This window comes from Delphinus delphis, chromosome 16 (assembly GCF_949987515.2).
Source record: "Delphinus delphis chromosome 16, mDelDel1.2, whole genome shotgun sequence".
NCBI lineage: Eukaryota > Metazoa > Chordata > Mammalia > Artiodactyla > Delphinidae > Delphinus > Delphinus delphis.
In genome coordinates, this window is record NC_082698.1 from 3187224 (window position 1) to 3208211 (window position 20988).

At 50.3% G+C, this 20988-nt stretch overlaps 1 protein-coding gene across 7 annotated transcripts in view; it reads right to left on the reverse strand.

The window, feature by feature from the left end:
• The window catches only part of MGMT (O-6-methylguanine-DNA methyltransferase), a 344140-nt gene that overhangs the window by 278759 nt on the left and 44393 nt on the right, over positions 1–20988 (reverse strand). For 6 of the 7 annotated variants that reach the window (XR_011246747.1, XR_011246748.1, XR_011246749.1 and 3 more), the window contains exon 2: positions 5181–5317. Coding sequence is in view for 4 of the 7 variants with exons in the window: in XM_069541493.1 (XP_069397594.1) it covers positions 5181–5305 (125 nt within the window). In the remaining 3 variants the exon portion in view is untranslated. Of the gene's footprint in view, positions 1–5180; positions 5318–17115; positions 17134–20988 lie in introns of those variants that run through there. The other variant, XM_060033837.1, reaches the window with a different exon arrangement.

Genomic DNA, 20988 nt, shown 5'->3' on the forward strand with positions numbered 1-20988 from the left:
AAATGAAAAACAAAGGTAAATCTTTGACAGACGTGAAGCACATGCAACTAGTCCTCTCTAGCTTCCCAGATCCGAACGTCCTACTGCTGTACAACCCAGGGTTGTACAGTCCATTTTCAAGTAATCAAATACTACAATCAACTTTATGGAAAACTAAACAAGCCCGAAAATAACATTAGGAAAACCAATATATTCTCCTGCCCTTCTCCTTAGATTTTAGACTCTGTGGGGCATGACGATGAGGTCAAAGCTTCATGGCCACATGAAGATGGAGTGGGGAGAGGTCGGTCAAGCCCTTGCAAAAGACAGTCGTGGAGGGAAGCTTGATATCGGCAGGAAGTTATAAAACTGAGACTATTATAACCACTTTCCAAACTGATGTTCTCCACTCTTATTTTTAGGAAAGCTGAGTAATGTAACTTACACAAAAAAGAAATCAAGGATCACCGTATGAAGCCATACGCACAGGAATCCTACTTCGTATAGACGTGTGAAAGGAATTTCACTACAGACAGACATCAGTGGTCATCTTCTAATTTATCTACTGAAGAAACCAGCACGGCTTCGGAGGAAACGAAGGTGCCAGGACTCACAAGAAGGAGGGTGAGAACAGGGGCCCAGAGTCTTTAGGATGCTCTGCTCAAAACCCCCTGGCGGCTACCGTCCACCACAGCAGCAGAGCTAGAGGGGACAGCCCTGGAGGGCGCCAATGGCTCCACCTGCAAAAAGCCAAAGCAAGGGAGGGCCCCCTCCAGGTGGGTGAGGGCAGCGCCCACTTCTATCAGACAAGGGAGTTCTAATCAGAAGCCTTCCTACCAGATCCGGGTGGCGTCAAACTGGAAGAAAAAAATTCCCCCACGTGACTCTTTCAGAAAGTAGAGGAGGAAACACTTCCAAACTCACTTCACGTAATCAGAAAAACCCAAATGCCCAAACCTCACAAAGACATCGCCAAAGAAAGAATTATAGACGAACACCCTTCATGAACTTAAACACATAAACGCTCAATGAAATAGCAAATTTCAACCCGTAATATGTAAGGGAAAAAAAAAGGCTATACCATGAATTAAATGATGTAGTATAGCGGCATTTCAAGATTGGTTTAAAATCCAAAAATTAGCTTACTTCACATTTAAAGAATAAAAGAGAAAAGCAGGATCATGTTGATACACGCAGAAAAACCATTTAACAAAATTCAACAGATTGAGGGAGCACTGTCAGTGTGAGAAAGGACGCCTATTAAAGCCAACAAGGCCAGCAGTCACCCTGATACACTTGAAGCTTCCCCCTACGACTGGAACACGGGAAGGAGGTCCACTGTCATGACTTTTATTCAACGTCATATTGGCGGTTCTAGCCAGTGCAACAGAAGAAAAAAAATAAAAGGCAAAAAGATCATAAACAAAGAAGCAAAGTGTGTTTACTCACAGACATCATGATTTTCTACAGAAAAAATCCTAAGGAAACTGCAAAAGAACTCCTGGAACTAAGAAGTGAATTTAGTAAGATGGCAGGATAAAATCAACATACAAAAGTCAAGTGTTGTGTACCAGCAGCAGCAGTTTAAAAGTTAAAAAGAAAAAAAAAATTAAGCTGATTCACAATACCATCAAAAACAAAGTATTCAGAAATCAACTTTACAAAAGACACACCAAGATCTTTAAAGTGGAAACTACAAAACACTACTGAGAAAAATTAAATAGAAACTAAACAAATGCTGAGCTAAACCACAGTCATGAACTGGAAAATTCAATTTAAGATGTCAACCCTCCCAAAATTGACACACAGATTCAAGGAACTCCAAACAAAACCCCCACAGGCATTTTCGGAGAAACTGACACCTCGATTCTAAAGTAATAGGGAAAATTGAGACCTAGAAACCATGACAATCTTCCAAAAAAACAAAACAACAACAACAAAAAAACGGGTGGTGGGGGGTGGAGAGCTGGAAGACTCACATTAATTCAACACTTATCACAAAACATCATCAAGTCAGTGTAGCACTGGCACAGAACAGATGAAAAGATCAGCTGAACACAACAGTGTCCAGACATATAACCCACACACGTATGGCCATGTGACTGATTTTCTGACAAGAACACTGAGGCGATGCCATGGAGAAAGGAATTGTTCCCCTCCCCCCGCAACAAATGATACTGAAACAACTAAATATCTGCGGAGAAAACTGAGTACCTCACAACAAGGTAATTCAAGGTGATGGAACACAGATCTAAACATAAAAAGCTAAAATTATAATGTTTTTCAAAGGATTTACAGGAGAATCTATTTGTGAAATCAGAGTAGGCAAATATTTCTTAAACACACGAAATATGCCGAACAGAAAGGAAAAAAAAAAGTTGGTCTTCCTCAAAATTAAAAACTTCTATTCATTAAAAGACATTATTAGAAAAATAAAAACACAAGTCCCCAACTGTGAGGAAACGATCAACACATATATCTGATCACCAAATTATAACCAGAACTACCAACTGACAACAAAAAACAAGAAAACACCAACTAAAACTGGGCAAGAGACTTGCCTCACAATGAAAGCTTACTGAAAACGGTGTTCAAAGTAAGTCATCAGGAAAGGGCAGGTCACCACCACAGTGAGAGAGATAATACCTCATACCCATCAGAGCGGCTGTAACTTTAAAAACTACCACCACCAAGTGCGGTGAGAAGGCAGAATAACAGAAACTCCCACACGTTGCTGGTGGAAATGTAAAATGGTAAACTTTGGGGAACGTGTTGGCAATTTCTTACGAGGTTAAACATCCATTTGACATGCAATCCAGCCATGCAATTCCACACCTAGGAATTCACTCAAGAGAAAAGAAAACGTACGTCCATAAAGAGACCTGAACAAGAATATTCACAGCAGTTTTGTTCATAGTACCACAAACCTGGACAACTCAAATGTCCATCAACAGGAGAATGAATAGACAAACTGTGGTATATTCCTAAAACAAACTACTACTCGATAAAAAAGAATGAACTACTTACTGACACACGGAGCAACACGGGTGAGCCTTGAAAACACCGCTGAACTGAATACGAAAAGAAGTACGTGTTGTACGGCTCCACCTAGAACAAGCTCAAGAACAAGCAAAACTAACCCAACATGACAGAGATCAGAACAGTGGATGCCAACGGGGAGGGGGTGACTGAAAGGGAGCACGAGGGAACTTTCTAGAATGTTTTATATCTTGGTTTGGGCTGGTGGTCGTGTGGTCGTACACATCTGTGAAAACTCACTGATCTTTACAGTTAAAATCTACGAATTTTATTATGCGATTTTCACCTCGGTTTTTTTAAATGAAAGAAACTGTTAACTCTTGAGTATTCACACATAATTTTTATGCCGTTCTCCACCTCTGAAATATCCCTCCCCAAATTAACCATATACAACAGACTGCTGGTTGCCCTCCGCCCCCCGCCAAATCCGCTCCGCACAGAACCGCCGACTTCAGCTCGCACACGCCAAGCTCCGTGCTTCCCGCGCGGCGTGCCCAGCAAGGTGAGAGAAGACACGGATGCTGCTTCTGGAAACAGAGGGCATCCCCTCCTTTCTCTCTCCTCTCTCTGCTGCTCGTGAAGGGGTGTGGCAGCTCGCAGCCCAGAGTCTGGCCTGCAGATGCCGAGAGGAAAGCTCAGGGTGCCAGACTCCAGTGACCATCCCGCCAGCAGACCCAGCGTCACTGCTCCTCCGCCAGGGCTTCTCCTCCAGAGAAACCGGCTGCATCTGATTAAGCTGTTACTGGGAGGAGCTTGTTTTCCACAGATGAACCTAATCCTAACTTGATTCAGAAAGTACAGAGAGTAGAAGCAAAGCTAAGCCTCATCTTCACTCTGTTCTCACAATTCCTAATGGACTTTTAAAGCACTTCAAGAGGGGTTTTTCCTCCTACTTTTTCTTCTCCAAATTCACTTGCTCTTTTTTTTAAAAAAACAAAAAAAACAAAAAAAAAAAGAATTCAACACATAATTTCTGTGATTTACTGTGCAACTGAACACGCTAAAAGACAAAATGACATTTTCCCTACAAATTATTTGGTGCCTGTGATTTTCTGAACACTACAGCCAGATGGTTCTCATAGAAATCAAGAAGACTGTATTCATATAATTCAAAGGTTTGCTTATTTTTTGGTCTTAAAAAAGACTATTGATTGTAACGTGCAGCTCTACAGGAAAAATCTCGACCGAGGAGGCGAAAACTGGTATTTATTACCGCCCTTGTGCTCATTATAGCCATCTCTGACAGCGGTCCATTAAAATCAATTTTTATGTTTCTTACGTATTTTCTTTTTCTAACATCCTTGGCGCTGTGTTTATTAGCCCGGTAAGACAAACGCTGAGCAAAGGAGTGGGTGGTTTTTTCCCCTCTTCTGTCAGAAATAACAAGAACTGCAATTTTAAAATACAACTGCTACTCACAATCAATGAATGGAGGAAACTGAATGTTACGTTTCAGAACAAAACATTAAGGAGTGCTTTGAATTTTTAATGGTTTTATAATTAGAGAAAATAACTAGTGGAGATCGTTCAGAGAAACGTGTTCCGTGAGAAATGGCAGTACCCTGACTCCATGCTAACAAGGGGATTTCACACCCTTTCTCCTCTGCTGCGCACACACACCAACAGCCGGACACCATCTCCAAGAGGCCCAGTAGAGCTACTGATGAAGCAATTCCAGGACTTTGGAATAAAAGTCCATTAATAAAAAATTCCATTAACAGAAGTCCCATAGAAGTTCATCACCTGGCAGACTGATGAACAGTGAACGTTGGTCCTGGATTTAAAAATCCGGATTAAGGAAGCAGCAGCTCCCTGTCACCAAACGCCCAAAGAGATTCCCACATCCCACTTGCTTAAGAATCAAAGCGCTCAATACAGTCCACCAACACCTCTATAAACGTATACATTAATACGTCTTGGGGCTCCTAATTACAGCTTATGTCCCTGTGGTTAATCAGAGGTGGAGGGTTCCTGGGCAGTAAGCACAGATGCTGAAAACGAACGATCATGGCCCTACCATTTTTAGAGAGATGCTAGCTTTTGTGATTGGTAGCGTGTGGCTACGTGTTACCCTGTGATCAATGGAGAACAAGCAATGATCGTATTCTCCCTGTTGCTTTGAACAAAGCAAGCAGTGGGTGTCACACAGGACTCTCACTCACTCAGTGTCTGGGATCTTCCGGCCGTGCAGCTTTATCCCGTGCAGACCCTGCTCGCAGCCAGAGATCTCGATCTTCCCCAGAGGGCTGTCCATCATTCTGTATTTCATTTCACAGGTCTTGTTCATTCTCGCAAGTACCTAAAGAGAAACAATTTTTAAAGTTACGCACACGTGAAAGAGTTTGGTCACTTCTAAAGCACAACAGAAGCCCCAGTTATTTAAGACATAAAACATCTTCCAAAGTTTTTTCCCCATTTTTGGAATTTAACCATATAATGTGTCATTTTTATAACATAGTCACTTTGAAGACAGAAGATTACCATAATTACCCAGAGCAGCCAACCAACAATTCACTCTCCTCTCATCTCCTTAAATTACGATCTCCTGGTGGCTCAGTGGTTGAGAATCTGCCTGCCACTTCAGGGGACACAGGTTCAAGCCCTGATCCAGGAAGATCCCACATGCCTGCGGAGCAACTAAGCCCGTGCACCACAACTACTGAGCCTGCACTCTAGAGCCCGGGGGCCACAACTACTGAGCCTGCGTGCTGCAACTACTGAAGCCCGTGCGCTTAGAGCCCGTGCTCTGCAACAAGAGAAGCCACCGCAATGAGAAGCCCGCGCACCGCAACTTAAGAGTAGCCCCCGCTCGCCGCAACTAGAGAAAGCCCGCTCGCCGCAACTAGAGAAAGCCCGCACGCAGCAACGAAGGCCCAATGCAGTCAAAGATAATTAAAAAAAAATTTTTTTTTAAATTACCATCTCCCTATTCTTCTCATTTATCTTTAACCAACGCAGGAGTCAAAGATGAAATAAGAGTGCCTTTTAAAAAGTACCTAAAGCTATTTAAAATAAAACAATTACCAACAACACTTTCAGTAAAAACTGAAGACAAAGGATAGGATATTTTGAATAAAGTACGTTTAAAACTAAAGCATTATTAAATGAATTACAGAAACGGAGCGAGATCCGACCCGGCAGCGGCCGCGGAGGGCCCGCGCGTCGGAATCCCGCTCTTACAGAAGCGCACGGACTTTGCTTGTGTTCAAGCCAGAGTACAAAAGCTATCCTATCAGGTACCCTCCACGCGAACAATTCTGAGAGATGCTAATTTTGGTCAACCCAGTGGAAGTTTAAAAGAAAGAACAGATGTACTAAGAGCAGCGAAAAGCCTGTACCAAGGTTTAGGCAGGCTGGCATCTTGTAAAAATCCCTCGGCCTCGAGGGGAGGCCGGAAGAGAGGGCCGTGGGGAAGCCCACCCAGGCCGCCTCGTCTCCCCGGCGACTCCTGCCTGCCCTGCTTCCCGCACACCTCCCTCGGGCCACCTCACGGGCCAGCGCTTCCCAGGGTTCCGCGCTCAGCCACAGCCGCCCCGGAACCGGAGCCCCGCAAGGCCTCCCTGCGAGCTCCGGACTGGAAGTCGGGCTGCCGCCTGGCTCTCCTGACCTCTGTGTCCTGGAAACGCTTCACTTGAACTTGTCCAAAACCGTAACCGCGCGTGGGCTCTGCCCCTGTGCAGCGTGTCGGTGAGCGGGCTACCACCCAGCCCCGCCCCGAGCCCCACTGGACGTTGCTCCTGGGACCCCGCACACCCCCGCACCGCACTACACGCCGGCTCTACCATTTTCAGCTCTTCTCATTCATTTGCGCCCATCCTCCCGGACTCGCTCACCAATCCCCACCTCCCCGAGGAAGGGCGCCCTCGGGCCCCCTCTTTACACCCGGGGTCTTCCCGCTCCAGCCACCCTCACCTAGAACACCACATCACTACTGACGACACGACGGCGCTACAGCAGCTCAGCGAACCGCAGCCCGCCGCCAAACCTGGCCCAGCGCCTGCTTTTGCAAGGGAAGTATTCCTGGGATGCAGCCGTGCTCATTGTTTGCAGGCTGGCGGCTGCCTTCACGCTCCAGCGGCCCTAAGTCCGTGGGCGCCCCTCACGTGCAGCGAGGGTTCCAGTATCCAGGCCTGGACGCCGGGGACTGGCCTCTCCCTGACTGTCCCGTCTGCCCCACTTGGCCTGGTGACTGCTTTACAGTGAAACCGCAACACGCCCCCATCGCCCCGACCCCGCAGGTTCTCCTCCCTTCCGCGTGCCTTCCACCTGCTCCTAACAGCACACGCTGACTCCCTGCTCTACCTCCCAACAGCCCCAGGACAGAGGCACACACAGGTCTATGCCTTGAAGAGGTCAAGCACCATTCCCCAAACCCCATGGCGTGCAAGCATCACTCCCAAGATTCCATCCTAACCCCTGGGCTCCAGAGCTGCCCTGTTCAACATCCCCCTTTCTGTGCACAGTGACAGGGGTCTGAATCGAATAGCTCTCCAGTTCCCAGTGAGTGGACACAGGATTTTGCTGGGAAACCTTCTCAGATGTTTGCCCGGCATCGGAGATGCTCTCTGACACCTCATATTCCTACCATGGCTCCCCACTGCCTGAGGGATAAAAACCAAAAGAGTCTTCCCACCCCCTCCACTCTGTCATGCGGAAACAGGGATCAGACCAGGCAGAGGGAGATCATGGCCTCCTACCCACGACCCATCACCTTGAGAAAGTCACCTAAACTCTCTGAGACACAAGTGCTTTTATCTGTAGGACAAACGATACCTAAATCATAGGGCTGGCACAAGGGTTAGCGGGAATGTGTGTAAAGACCTGACATCCCCGAAGGATTTAGGATTACCATTATCCCTGCCGCAACTGACATTCTAACCCAATATCCTTGGCCTTTGACCTTGTCACCCAGAGTGCACTGCTCTCCTCCCTAAATTCTTATCCAACAACTTCAAAATCCTAAACATTCTTCAAAAGCCAACTGCCACCCCTTCTCCCAACCCCCTGGGTGCGTCCCCCTGTCTCCTGAAGCCAGAATCAACTCCTGACCCGCACCCGCTCACATCTGTGGACATTTTCCATCACCCTGAGCTGCTGGCAGGTGACCATGCTACCACGAGTCAGGGCCCCACGGATGGCAAATGCATTATACATGTAAGGGGTTTATCATACGTGTGTTGAGCCGGATCATCAGCATGTCCACCATCTGGGTCAAGGGGCCAGCAGAGCATTTCTCTGAGCACAAAGTGTGTTCGGAGAAAGCGTTCTGCTGGCACGATGAGAAGCCTGGACGCGCTCTCCCCTTCTGAGTGACACCCTGCACCTTAGCGGGTTAAGAGCTCCGAGCAGTCTTGCAATAGAAGTCAGCTTCGTTTCTTTACCGAGCACTAGCAAACGTGTTCACCAACCCGTGCCTCCTACCCGAGTCCCTGTTCAGAAGCTGAACGAGCAGGCCTCCATCAAGAGGAAGGCTGTTTCTCACCAGATCCAGGCTCAGGGCCCTGGCTCAGGCCTCAGATCCGGAGCCTGACAAGTCACGAGCCCATGGCAGGCAGGACTCGTGCTGGCGAGCCTCCGAGACTGATGCTAATTTAAGCACAAAAGCAATTTACTGAAAGACGTTCCATAACTCACAGAACTTCTGGGAAGGCTGGAGAAGCAGGCTCAGAAAACGGTAGGAACCAAGACTGGCCACAGTCCAACCACAGCCAACACCAAGCCTCAGGATACACCTGTGGGAACAACGAGGGACTGCAGGCACGCAGCAGGCGCCGGGGCCACCGGCGCCCCGGGAAACAGGATGTTGCAGCCACCGTCAATTCCCTGCCACCCGGGCTCCCTGTCACTTGTCCTTGGACTCAGGCCCAAGGAGGTGCCTAGAGCTCGCGTGGGCGCCAGGCCAGGGTGTACCTGTGCCGAGTGGCCGGGAAAAGGGACAGCCTCCAGGAGGGCTGTGTCCATGCCAGCCCCGCTCAAGCACACAGCCCGGCATCGCTGCAGAAATGAGACCGGCACACAGCCGACCAGGAGAAGGGTGAATGTTAGATGTCCACTCCTCTTCCCAGGCCTCAATTTTCTCATCAATAATAGTAACTAATAGTAACTAATAGTAACCTGAGTCTACCAGTCTCCCTGGGCTGTTCTGAGGGGCCCAGCTGGAGAAGACAGGAAAAACGGTGAACGGGGCGGCTGGGCGCTCCTGCAGCTTCGAAAGGACCTCTCCTACTCAGCACACACCCAGCTCTCACCCTTACTCTGAGGAAAGGCTGGGGAGACACATCCGGGTGCACAGGGCAGGTCACGGGTAGGGCAATGAAGGTGACCGGGGGCGCAGGGGCACGAGGATTTCTGCCACATGGGAGGACGAGCAGGTCTCCGGAGAGCTCAGGCCCCTCGCTTCTCCAGGAGAAGGGCCTTGCACGCCACCAAGCCGTCCCAGGAGCCGGGCTCTGAGCACAGCCTGGATTGGCCGAACTTCGGAGGCCACTGGCCTAGACTGCAGGAGAAGGGCAGCCAGCCGACCCCGGCATAGCTGGAAGGGCTGCCTCCGGACCAAGGAACAACCTCACACTCCAGCTCCTGCATCTCTGCGTGGGACCAAGAGGACACTGAAGCTCGGCCTGAAGCCGCCGTGCTGCCCCCGGTGCCCAGCACCAGCAGGCACCGCCCGGCAACACGGCACTGGCCCTGGACCACCGGTCTAAACTCATGCCCCAAGTGCGGGCTGCCCCCTCGTACTGAGCAGCAGCTCCGCTGGCCTCCACAGAACATGGTGAGTCAATCACAAACCACGCCAGGAACCACCAAAGAGCCATCAGCCCTTAACAGGGATAACTCAAGCTCAAAAGCTGCGTCCTGAACAAGGGGCACGTGCCACTTCTAGCCAATCCACCCAGCTGGTCGTTTAGTCATGTGAAGTCTGAGGAGGTGAGCGCTTTAGACTTCCTCATCGGTTAAACAGAATGGAAATCAAACCCACTTCAATTTTCCTGAAGGTGAAGATTCCCCGGAACCACCTCCCCTAAGACTCGGGCCTGGTACTCGCGGCCCAGCTCCTCCTGGACTCGGCCTGGCTGAGCTGTACTTTCACCAGCGCCTCTGGGCTTTTAAGCCCATTAGCAGAACCACTGCTAGTCAAACATAATGCACCATAACCCACCAACGGCTACTTTGCCAGAAAAAGAAAAGCTGCAATTTTCACATAATTTTATACCAACCCAGCCAGAAATGGCGTTTGAGACTCCACAGAAACCTGTGCACGACTTTCTTTCCTGTCGACAGCCAGGGCATTCAGCACAGAGTCCTTCCACGAGCAAAGGTAAAAATCAGCGGAATACTGCATCCTACGATGTTATGGATAACGTGCCCCCAGGACAGAAGCGCTGGGCCATTTGGCGTGGTGTGTATGTTGACGAGAAGCCCAGGCTGAAACAGCAGGTGTGCTGCAGGTCCCGCAGAGCTGGCAGGCCTGGCGAGGAGGTGGGGGGATGCCTGCAGACAAGACGGGGGTGTCACAGACACCAGGAGGGACCCACGGGGGCTGAAACGGGGCAGCAAGAAGAGCGAGGCTTCCACAGCAGGTGAGTGCATCAGGGAGGGAGAGCGTCTCAGCACAGGCTGGTGGGAGGTACCGTCTGGAAAGCAGCGATTCCAAACACACACGGGGCTGCCGTGCACGATGGCTGCACAAAGATGCTGGTGGAATCCTGAGCCCTAGGAGTGTGACAGACCCGCCTGACACCCTCCCACAGCGACATCCCCACGCTCCACTCCAGAAGCCAACCGACCACCAGGCTCCAAAGATGAACTCTCCCCAGGAGTTTCATCAACTTACACCAGCCCAGAGAAGGCCATGACTGGGAGCCCCAAGTGGACCACGAAGGCAACGAGGCCCAGTAGAGACACCTGCTCACTGTGGACTCTACAACATCCACGGCCCCAGCCCCAAGTCCAGGGCCAAGCAGGCTCCCAACAGCCTCACAGGACTCACCAGGGCACTGCTGCTGGGCAGGGAGGGGGGCTGCCACAGGGGAGCAGGGCCACACGCTGCAGGAGAGCAGCTAAAAATGTCTGGAGAAAACGACATCTACCCAGAGAGCTGACTTATAACAAGGGGCCAGAAGAGAAGACGCACGTGGGAGGCAGGCTGAGGCAGACAGCCAGCAGCAGAGCCTGGGAGGCAGGGGACGAGGCCCAGGGGCCGCAGAAAGAAGCGTGGGGGAGACACACAGCCTCCACGGGGTCAGTTTCGTGTCTGGCTTTGTCCCTGAGAAGCCCCAGGGCTTCAAACAAGGGGGAAATCCACCAGGTTTGCCTTTTCAAAGGCTCCCTCTGGCAGCTGTGTAACAAATAGGTGGGAACAGAGGGTGGGAGTCATGAAGGAGACCGTGGAAACGGTCCACCGAGGCATAAGGATGAGCTCAACCAGTGTGAGGCAGAAGGGAGACTAAATAATGAGTCATAAATAAATAATAATAAATAAATGTTTAATAAATACCCGGGTGCCCCTTACGCATGAGCCACCAGGCTCAGGTGCCTGAAACTGTAACGAGACAACCGTGGTCTACTGGGGGAGGAAAATCACCCACAAAAAGCAAATCACACTGAGCAATCTTTGCAACTTTTCTATAGGTCCAAAATTATTCCAAAGTAGAAGTCTGTCTTAGAAACTCAATAGAGATATGGCAGAATGATTTGAAATATTTACCTGCATCTTTCTACCTGCATTTTCTAAGTTTTCCACAGTAAACCTGAATCCCTTTCACAAGGATAAAAAACTGTATTAAAATTCAGTATAATATAAAACACAGGTGATGATAGCAAATGTTCTACATTTAGCACTGTCTCAAGCTCACACGTGCAAAACAAAGGGCTGTTGATACTCTTCTGCATAAAATAAAAACTCGGAGGTCTGGAATTTTTTTGACTTTTAAAAAAAGAAAGGGTGGAGTAAAACGACACACGAAAGAAATCGCGTCTCCTTCTCTCCCATCCGTCACAAGTCCTTGCAGCCCCCCAACAACCTGGGGCCCTCCCTTCCTGCCTGACCTGGTCTCTGACCAGGACCCCCGATTCACCCTACTTTTACAGCTCCTCAAACACACAGATGTTGCTCTTGCCTCAAGGCCTTTGCACCTGCCACTCTTCTTGAAATGCCTCCCCTTCACGTTCCGGCACAGTGGCCTCTGTCACTTAACTCACAACCCTGCTCAAACATCACCGTCTCAGAGAAATCTTCCTAAAGCAGTCCGTCTCCTCTATCCGTTCTTTCCTGTTCTTTCCTTTACAGCACTTATGGCACATGAGATCACACTAGATTTCTTTTATTTGCCATGCGTCACCTTCACTAGAAAGTAAGCTCCAATACAGTAGCAAATGTTACGTGACAGCTCTGGCCAATGAGTAAGAAGAAGTCTGCCGAGAGGTCTTGTTTTGATTAAAAAAAAAAAAGAAAAATTCTTCTGTGGCTGGCACCATCTCCTCCCCTTTCCTCCTTCCCTGACACTGCAGATGTGATGCCTGGAGCTGTGGCAGTCATCTGGTGAACACGAGGCAAAAGCAAGAGACTGGAGAGCCCCTGGCGCTGACACCGTGAGCCACTACCACACCAGTGCTGTCTGTTGCTAGACTTCTACTTGTGCAAGAAAAAGAAAGTCCTGCTTGTTTTAAGCCAGTGTTCTGAGGATTTCCTGTTTTCTTCAACTTGAGGTTGTCCTGATTTTTGCTATATGCTAGCACTCAGAATGCATCATAGGTGCTCAGTAAATACCTGTTGAATAAATGAGCTAATCATCCGAATCAATTACACCTGATGTGATGACTCAGCAGGAGAACTCCAGGATTAACCAGAGCCCACAGCTGGGGTTTGATGACCTGAGGCTTCCTGGAAGAGGTGCCTACACAAAAAGGCAAGTTGGAGTTTTCTGGGGGCAGGGTGAAGGAGAGGAGTGCCCCTGGCAGGCAGGTCTGCACGTGCTAAGGTCCTGGTGCTAGAGGGAGCACAGGGTGTCTGTGAACTGAAGGAGGCAGCAGCCACAGGAGGGAGAGGACCCACGTCTGAGAGGAGCCCGCTGTGGCAGCTGCTGGAGCGGTGAGTGCCACTGTAGGGGCAGGAGGGCAAATGGTAGCACCAACGACCCCAAGAACATCACGGGCAGAGAAGGGGATGCTGGGTCTGGGACGCTGTAACCACACCCATGAAGACAGGGTTACGATGTCTGCACAGGTTCTGGGGCTCAATAACAGAATCTGCTCCAGCTAATAGCATGCCGTGCTGGTTTCCAAGCCAGAAAGAGGAGGGAAAAGTTTTACAAGCCAACCATCCATTACTCCTAAGCACCACGTTTACAGTTGCATAAAATAGGGGCTGTCCTGGAACCAGCAATCCTGAAGCGGCCAACTGGAGGCCACGGGACCACCCTGCGGCAGAGGCCTCGGGAGCCCCGTCGGAGGACCGGGAGGAAGCCAACCGTCAAAAGCCCAACAAACCAGTTTCCAATGTGCCAAACCCACATGTTTGGGAGTTTAGAACTAGCCCACAGGGTCCTGCGGAGGCTGCAACAAGCCAGCTCTTTAACTGCTTCCCGCGAGCAGCAGGGAGCAAGCTTACATGGTGCGAAACCACGTTCTTAGCTGAGTCCCCGAGCTGCAGGGACAACCGGGCCCACGGCTTTCTGGGGGACAGCACCACGGCCGCATTTAGGACACAGATTAAACAGCCAGGCTCCCCATTTCCCGCTCTCATGTGGCACACACCCTGTGCCCCCCCAGCCCGGCGGCCTGGCAGGCCCAGCTCCCTGCATCATCACTGTGGCAGCTACCTAAAGCCGCAAAGCGGCAAGCCGACATTAATTGGTGGCAGGAAAAAGAATCGATTTTTCACGGCTATTTGGAGACCTCTGCAAAAGTGAAGTGAATTCCGTTTCATCTCTCTTTTAACATGAATGGTGTTTAATGCTCTGAATTAAGCGGTTGGCGCCAGGGGCCGAGTTCCCACTATACCAAAAGCAAGAAACCCAGAAACAAACCGTCTTCTTTCTCCTTAGCCTGTAGTTTTCCAGGCCGGCCACGCCTGTCTAAAACCTGTCCTTCCAGAACCGTCTTCACAGTCCTGCTCCTTTGCACTTTTACCCATCTCTAGTATCGGTATCCTAGGCAATGAAAAATGACCAGAAAGGGGCTAAAAAAAGAAATCGTCTGCTTTCTTACAAGCAGTGTACAAACAAGGTGCCCAGATGTTGGCTATTGTCATCTCCCCAAGGTCAACGGCATGTGGCCCACAGCTGAGCTCAGGCCTCCCCCACGGCGGCCCCATCTCAGGCATCTCCATGTTGCCATCAGCTGCGTGTGTGAAGTGCAAGCTCGCTGGCATCACGAGCACTGATCAAGGGAAGGGGAGCAACCTATCTGCGGCTCCTCCTGACATCAACAAAGTCATGGTGAAATGAAAACTAGTTTTACAATCACCCTGCTGAACAGAGAGTAAGAAAAAAGCATCAGAGAAGCACCTTTGTCTTCATTCCTCAACATCAGCCCATCTAATAAGGATCAGGTGCGAGGGATTATCCTCATTAGGAGAAAAACGTGTGTCAAACCCCTAGAAGACAAAATACTTCACACCCATCACCTCTTAATAAACCTGGCAAAGAGAGGGGGGAGAAGAAAGTGGATGGGATTGACCCCCGGCAGGTGTACAAGTCAAGAAGGAAAATGATGGGGAGAAGCAAGGCCAGCGGCCGAGACCCGGCTCCCACTGCCACTAGGCCAGGGCCTCCCCAGCGGAATTTCACCAGGTCACATTCAACAAAGGGCAGCTGTAAGTATGCCTCAGTTTATTATGCCCTAACAACCAAGAAGGGTTCAACTGGTTGAAATGATTTTGCCAAACAAAATACAGGCACTGCCATCTGGTATATCAAACTTAGAATGGATCCAGAAGTTGTGCAAAAACATCACTTCACGTCTACACGAAAACCTGCAAATGGACGTTTACGGGAGCTGTATTCACAATGGCTAAAACGTGGAAGCAATCAACATGCCCTTCACTAGGTGAATAGCTAAATAAACTGCGGCACATCCAGACAATGGAGTATTAATTCATTGCTAAAAAGAACTGAGGTATCAAGTCACGAAAAGACACGGAAAAAACTTAAATGCATATTTTACTAAAAGAAAGAAGCCAATCTGAAAAGGCTATGTACTCTATGATTCCAATTATATGGAGACAGTAAAAAAAAAAAAAAAATCAGTGGTTACCAGGGTTGGGGGGAGCGAGGGATGAGTAAGAGCACAGAGGATTTTCAGGGCAGTAAAACTATTCTGTAGGATACGGCGGTGGTGGAGGCACGACATTATACATTTGTCAAAACCCACGGACAGTACACCATCAAGAGGGAACCCTGATGTAAACAACGAACAAAGGTTTACCTCCTTCTGGTAGGGGACGTTGGCAGTGGGGAGGGGCACACGTGGGGGGGGGGCAGGAGGTATATGGGAACTCTCTGTGTAACTCTGCTGTGAACCTAAAACTGCTCTAAAAAATAAAGTTTACTAATTAAAAAAAGAACCATTCCGAAGCCTTCTGTTACGGCCCTGACATGGAAGGGAAATGATTCTCGTTTGCTGCTAAATTTTGGTGAACCCAGCTACATGCACACACAAAGGGAGAAGAAATTCTGCGTTACAGTGTCACAACTAGACTTCCAAGTTAAAAACTGCTTCTACAGGGATCCCATAAATACTGTGCTCTGCCCATTCTGAGCTTACACACAGACTTCCAGGACATGGCATCTGTGAGCACCTTCCTGATTAACGACGCTCTGGTCCTGAAGAATACCCATCACAACAAGGGCAGGGGAGTCAGGGCCAAGGTGGAGAACGGCCACCGCACGTGCATCTTGTTACAGCGCTCAGCGTTCACCAGTCACCTAAACAACGCGCTCCGAGCAGCACATTATAAAACAGCCGTGAAAATGCCTGCCCATCAGAGCTTCCTTGTTAGAGGGACATCTAAGGAAATTCTTTCACTGGTCTTTAAAACAACCATTTCTAGACAAAAACAGGCACTGTCTCCATTTAAAAACTATACTTAAAACTCAGTTTTCCTTTCCAAACTTTTCGTTTTTGTTCATGTTATCAAACTAAGGTATGAGCCATGCAGGAGGGTTTAACTGCTTTTCTATTCTGAAGCTCAAAGGCTGTTTTGAATCTGTGCAACTACACAGGAATTAGGGAGCAGCCAGAACACAAACCCGTATATGTCTGGGTAAAGGAAACAGATCCCACACAGAGACAAGTGCATCAAACCTACATGTGTACAGTTTAACAAAATGCTCCAGAAATCTCTTGGAGCTTCAAGCATTTTTGAAAAATATTTCCAGGTACAACACCAAGGTGGTAACTAGAGTTCCCATATCCATTCCAACAGCTTACAGATAAAATATCTCTGGATCTTGCCAAAAACTGGTGCATGACACCAGAACACGCCAGAACACTCTACAGAAAGGCCCATAAAGGTTCTCTTAGAAGTTTCTTAGTAACTATCACTTATTTCTTCAAAAGAAGAAAAAAGCTCCCCTACTAACCACGGCGCTGCAGACCAGAGTCAAATCTACAAAGACTCTCCGTGAAACGAGGCACCGGCGTCAAAGCAAGCTCCGACCTGAGTGTGCGTCCTCGGGGTGCACGGAGGCGCCCACGCACCTGAAACCACAGGTGAAACACTGTACACCGCCCCGGCTAATTAATTTCAAGGAAGAAAAGTTTTACACCAAAATGAGCATGAAACAGGAAAAGCACAAGTTTGTTAATAAGTTTCCCACTTGCCGGGCTCCCAGGCCCCGGAAGCACCAGTCACTGCCCGCTCTGCGCCCCGCCCTTTGGTGGAGGGGAACTCTGGTGAAAGACGGGAGAAGCCCCGCTCTCAGGCGCTGTTTGCGCAGCTTACACCGCCTACTCCTCTTCCGGAAATGCACAGGGAACGTCTGAGTACTCTGTGACGGAAGAACTCTTCTTTAACAGCAAATGTGTCACCAGCCAGAAGACCAGATGCACCAACGATGACAGGAAGCAGGTTACAGAAATGAATGCAGCCCAGACCTCCAACAAGGAGCCCACAGTCAGAAGCAGGATGAGAACTCTGCATCCTCGGCCATCGCAGCAGGATTTGGAAAAGCAGCCAAGAAACCTTAATTCGGCAGAACAGCCCCTCCTACATCAAACCGCCGGGGCCTTTCAGCACAGCGACCAGCCAGTACGGGAGGCGGGGTGCGTGTACATGAAGCGCCAGCTGGGGCTGCAGCCACGCCTGCCTCCGGAGGAGCGCGCGCATCACAGGTCACCTCGTCCCGGCCCAGCCTGCTGTCCGGGCCTCTGGGCCCAACGCGGTCCTACGGAGTCTGGCCAGCTCGCACCCCCGCCGGCGCCGCCGGGTCCCCGCAAAGAGGGAAGGGAGGCGGCCTGAGGCCTCGGAGCTGCGGCACCGCCGGGGTCTCGGCCGCAGCTGACCCTGGGCGGCCTCCCGCGCCCGGGGTCCCGTTCCCACGGCCCCAGGCGCCCCCCGACCCCCTGCGGGCACCTGAGGTGTGAGCGGCGCCCCCGGCTGGGCGGTCTGGGGGAGAAAGAGAGCCCCCGGGGGTGTGAGGCCCCACGGGAACCGGCCTCCAGGGCAGCGTGTGCTGACACCGGGCCGCGGCCGCCCCAGGAGGCGCATACGCCCCCGAACCTGCGGCTGAAAGCCCCAGCGCAGCTCCCCGCGCGCCAACCGCTGGGCCTGGGTCTGCTGGTTGAATCCCGAGGGCGCGCCCCGGCGCTTTTACGCTTAGACGCCCCTCGGGGTTCCAGACAGCGCGCGGAAAGCGGCCGAGTCCACGGCGCGGGGAACCCAGAGTCCCGTGGGCGCCTCGTGCCCCCCGCACAGAGCCCGGCCCCGCGGCGCAGGGTCCGCATCCGCCGCCGCAGGGCCCGGCCAGCAGGCTGACACCCCTGCCTCCCCCAATCTCAGAGCGTCCCCCTGTCACCCCTGGCATCCTGAACTTCAGTGAGGACCGAGAATGATCTACAGTGAAGAAAAAACGATGAAACATGCCACGTTTCCCCTCACTTTTAACTCCCCCTGTTAGAACTGCCTGTGTGACCATCACTGACCGAAATACCTGTCTGGGGATCAGATGGGGCGGGTGCCGAGCCCACCCTGCCCACAGCACCGCCTCACAGCCTGCGAGCATTCCCGCACTCGAGGCAGCGACTCAGTCCGGAGCTGCTCGCTGACGGCCGGCCGTGGCGCGGGAGACGGCGGCAGGCTGGTGCTCACAACGCAGCGTCAGTTCTTGAAACTGCCGCGTCTCGGGAAGCGTCAGCTTCAGTACGTCACGGCAGAAAACCACCTCACCCTTTATCCACCTCTACAGCTGGGCACAGTTTAGCTTTCTCAGAGAATCAGTAACGTGGAGAACAGGTGGGAAGATTGAGAGAAACGCCTTCTTCAATTTGGCAGGGCAGCCAAAGCCAAGAGACGCCCGCTGCGGAGCAGGACGGGACGGGCCCCTGGCCGCGGTCGCCGCAGAGCTGGAGGAGAGCACACTTCCGGGACGCACAGGGTCGCTGGCGAAGTGAAAAGCTCTCACGCTTCTCTCTCTGACAGCAAGATGTGATTCAGAATCCTCCGCACCCCAGAAGAGCCCTGGAGGATCAAAGTAGCACAGGCGTGTCTGCAGTCAAGCCCCAAGAAAGAAGTCGCGGTTAATAAAGATTTCCACCTGTGGACGCATGGAATGCTACGTTAAAGACGTGCGCTTTCTGTGTCGGTGACATCATTAGCTTACCGGGGGACTCACTATAATACTGTCTCCAGGTTCAGTACCCCACTCCCTGTTTGCACTGATTCATACAGCACAGTGAATAGTTAGATCCAGATTCCATAACAGGCTCCACTGAAATCCTCAGAGAGGGCTCCGGCAAATGGCCAGGAAGGCATCCCCACACCTGGAATGGGAATCAACCGTGGCTTTCGGGGAGACCTACAGAAACGTCCCTGCCCGAAGCAAGGGGGCTGCCAGGACCCACTGGCCCAGATGCAACCCGTTCCTCCCCTCGCAGCTTCATCAGTATTTCCCTGGGTGTATTGTGCAAATTCAGCAAGGTGCTCAAGGGCAAGAAGCGCTGAGAGTGAAGAGTAGGGACACCTGTGGGTGAAGAGCTTGGGTACCTGAGCACCTGACAATGATCAGGGGTTGGTGGGATGCAGGGCACTTTTAAACGGTTGGAAGAAGTCCGAAGAAAAACACTTCATGACATGTGTTACGAAATGTGATAGGAATTTCGTACATGTGATACGAAATTCAAATTTCAGAGTCTATGAATACAGTTTCACTAAATGTAGCCAGGCTCATCCTGTAATGTCGATGGCAGTTCTCGTGAGTACAGCTGACCCTTGAAAAACACAGGTTTGAACCATCAGAGTCCACTTATACACGGATTATTTTCCAACAGTAAATGCTATAGGACTACACGACCCTCAGGTGGTTGAATCCGCAGACGAAGAACCACAAATACGGAGGGCTGACCGTAAGTTATACCCAGATTTTCAACTGGGTGCAGGGGGAAGGGGGCTTGGGGCCCCTAACCCCGATGTTGTTCAAGGGTCAGCTGTAGTTGTGACGAGACCACACAGCCTGCAAAGCCAGAACTATTTACCATCCAGTCCGTTTTAGGAAAAGTTTGCCACCTCCTGACCTCAATGCACGTAAGTGATTATCAGCCTGTCCCAGGTTTGGTGGTGCTGGATCCTTCTCTCCCACCTGCTAACGAACAAATCACAAGACGACGCTGATTCCCACGTGCTCACCCGCTTGTCTTTGACACCGCAACCTCAAGCAAGATGTGGCTACCAAAGTCTTCTGGAATTTCTTACGTACTGGCTTAGAAAGACCAGCCACTAGTCTGCAGGAGTGCTAAGCCCGGCCACCACTAAGGACCACAGGATTAGGTCCCCTTTATCCCTAATAAAGAGTCAGCTGCACGCTGTTTCTGCGGTAAACGATTCTTGGGTGAGAAGCACGGTGTGATTGATGACTTGTATCCCAAAATGGAAGAGCCTTGTGTTCCAGATACGCTCCGGCGGCCGGGAACGAGCCAGCCTTGACGGCACAAGGCTCCTGGAGGGACAGACGCCATCCCCACCACAAGGCCAAGCAGCCACTGACATGTGCGCCGCTTCTGAACCATTAACCCAAGGCAAGAAATTTTATGTTCTGAATTAGCTACATTATGCCCAAAACCTATCAGTGGCTTGATAACTTGAACATATAATTCTATCTTTTACTCTTCAAACAATAATTCAGTCTAATCCTGTGGCTGAAGCCAAGATTTCCAGACCAAAAGTGCACTTTCCATTTGATTAAATACTAATAAATGCAAGAGTAAAATACCAGTCTTTTATCTTACAGTAAATTCTTCAAAACCCCATATACTCTAAGAATTAATTATCTCTCTGGAGAAGGGGACAGGTTCTTCCCCTCAAAGACAGTTTAGTCGTCTCAAAATCTTAATTACAACATTTAAAACATAATTTATAGCAGTCCAGGGCTTACAGAAAGATGACATCATAGTGACCTGTCAGTCAGCACAGCCTCAGGTGGAGCATCGGACAGTCAGTAACAGGATAAAAAGAACCGGGCAGGATGTCCCTGCAGAACAGACCATGCGCCAAGCCATGATCCTCAGCAAAGCACGCAAGCTGACATGATACACGCTTGGCCTTTTTTCCATATGTGTTTGGTACTTTAAAATTTAGAAGATATCTTTACATATTTCATCCGTTAAGAAGTAAACAGAGTGGAATGCTTTCAAAAGGAAGATGGTAGATTTCCCAGAGTAGGGGGTTTTCTTTGTTTTCTAGTGTTATAAACCAAGTATGGAGCCAGGGCACTGACACCAGTGTGTCTGGTGTGTAAGCCACGCCCAGGGGTGGCG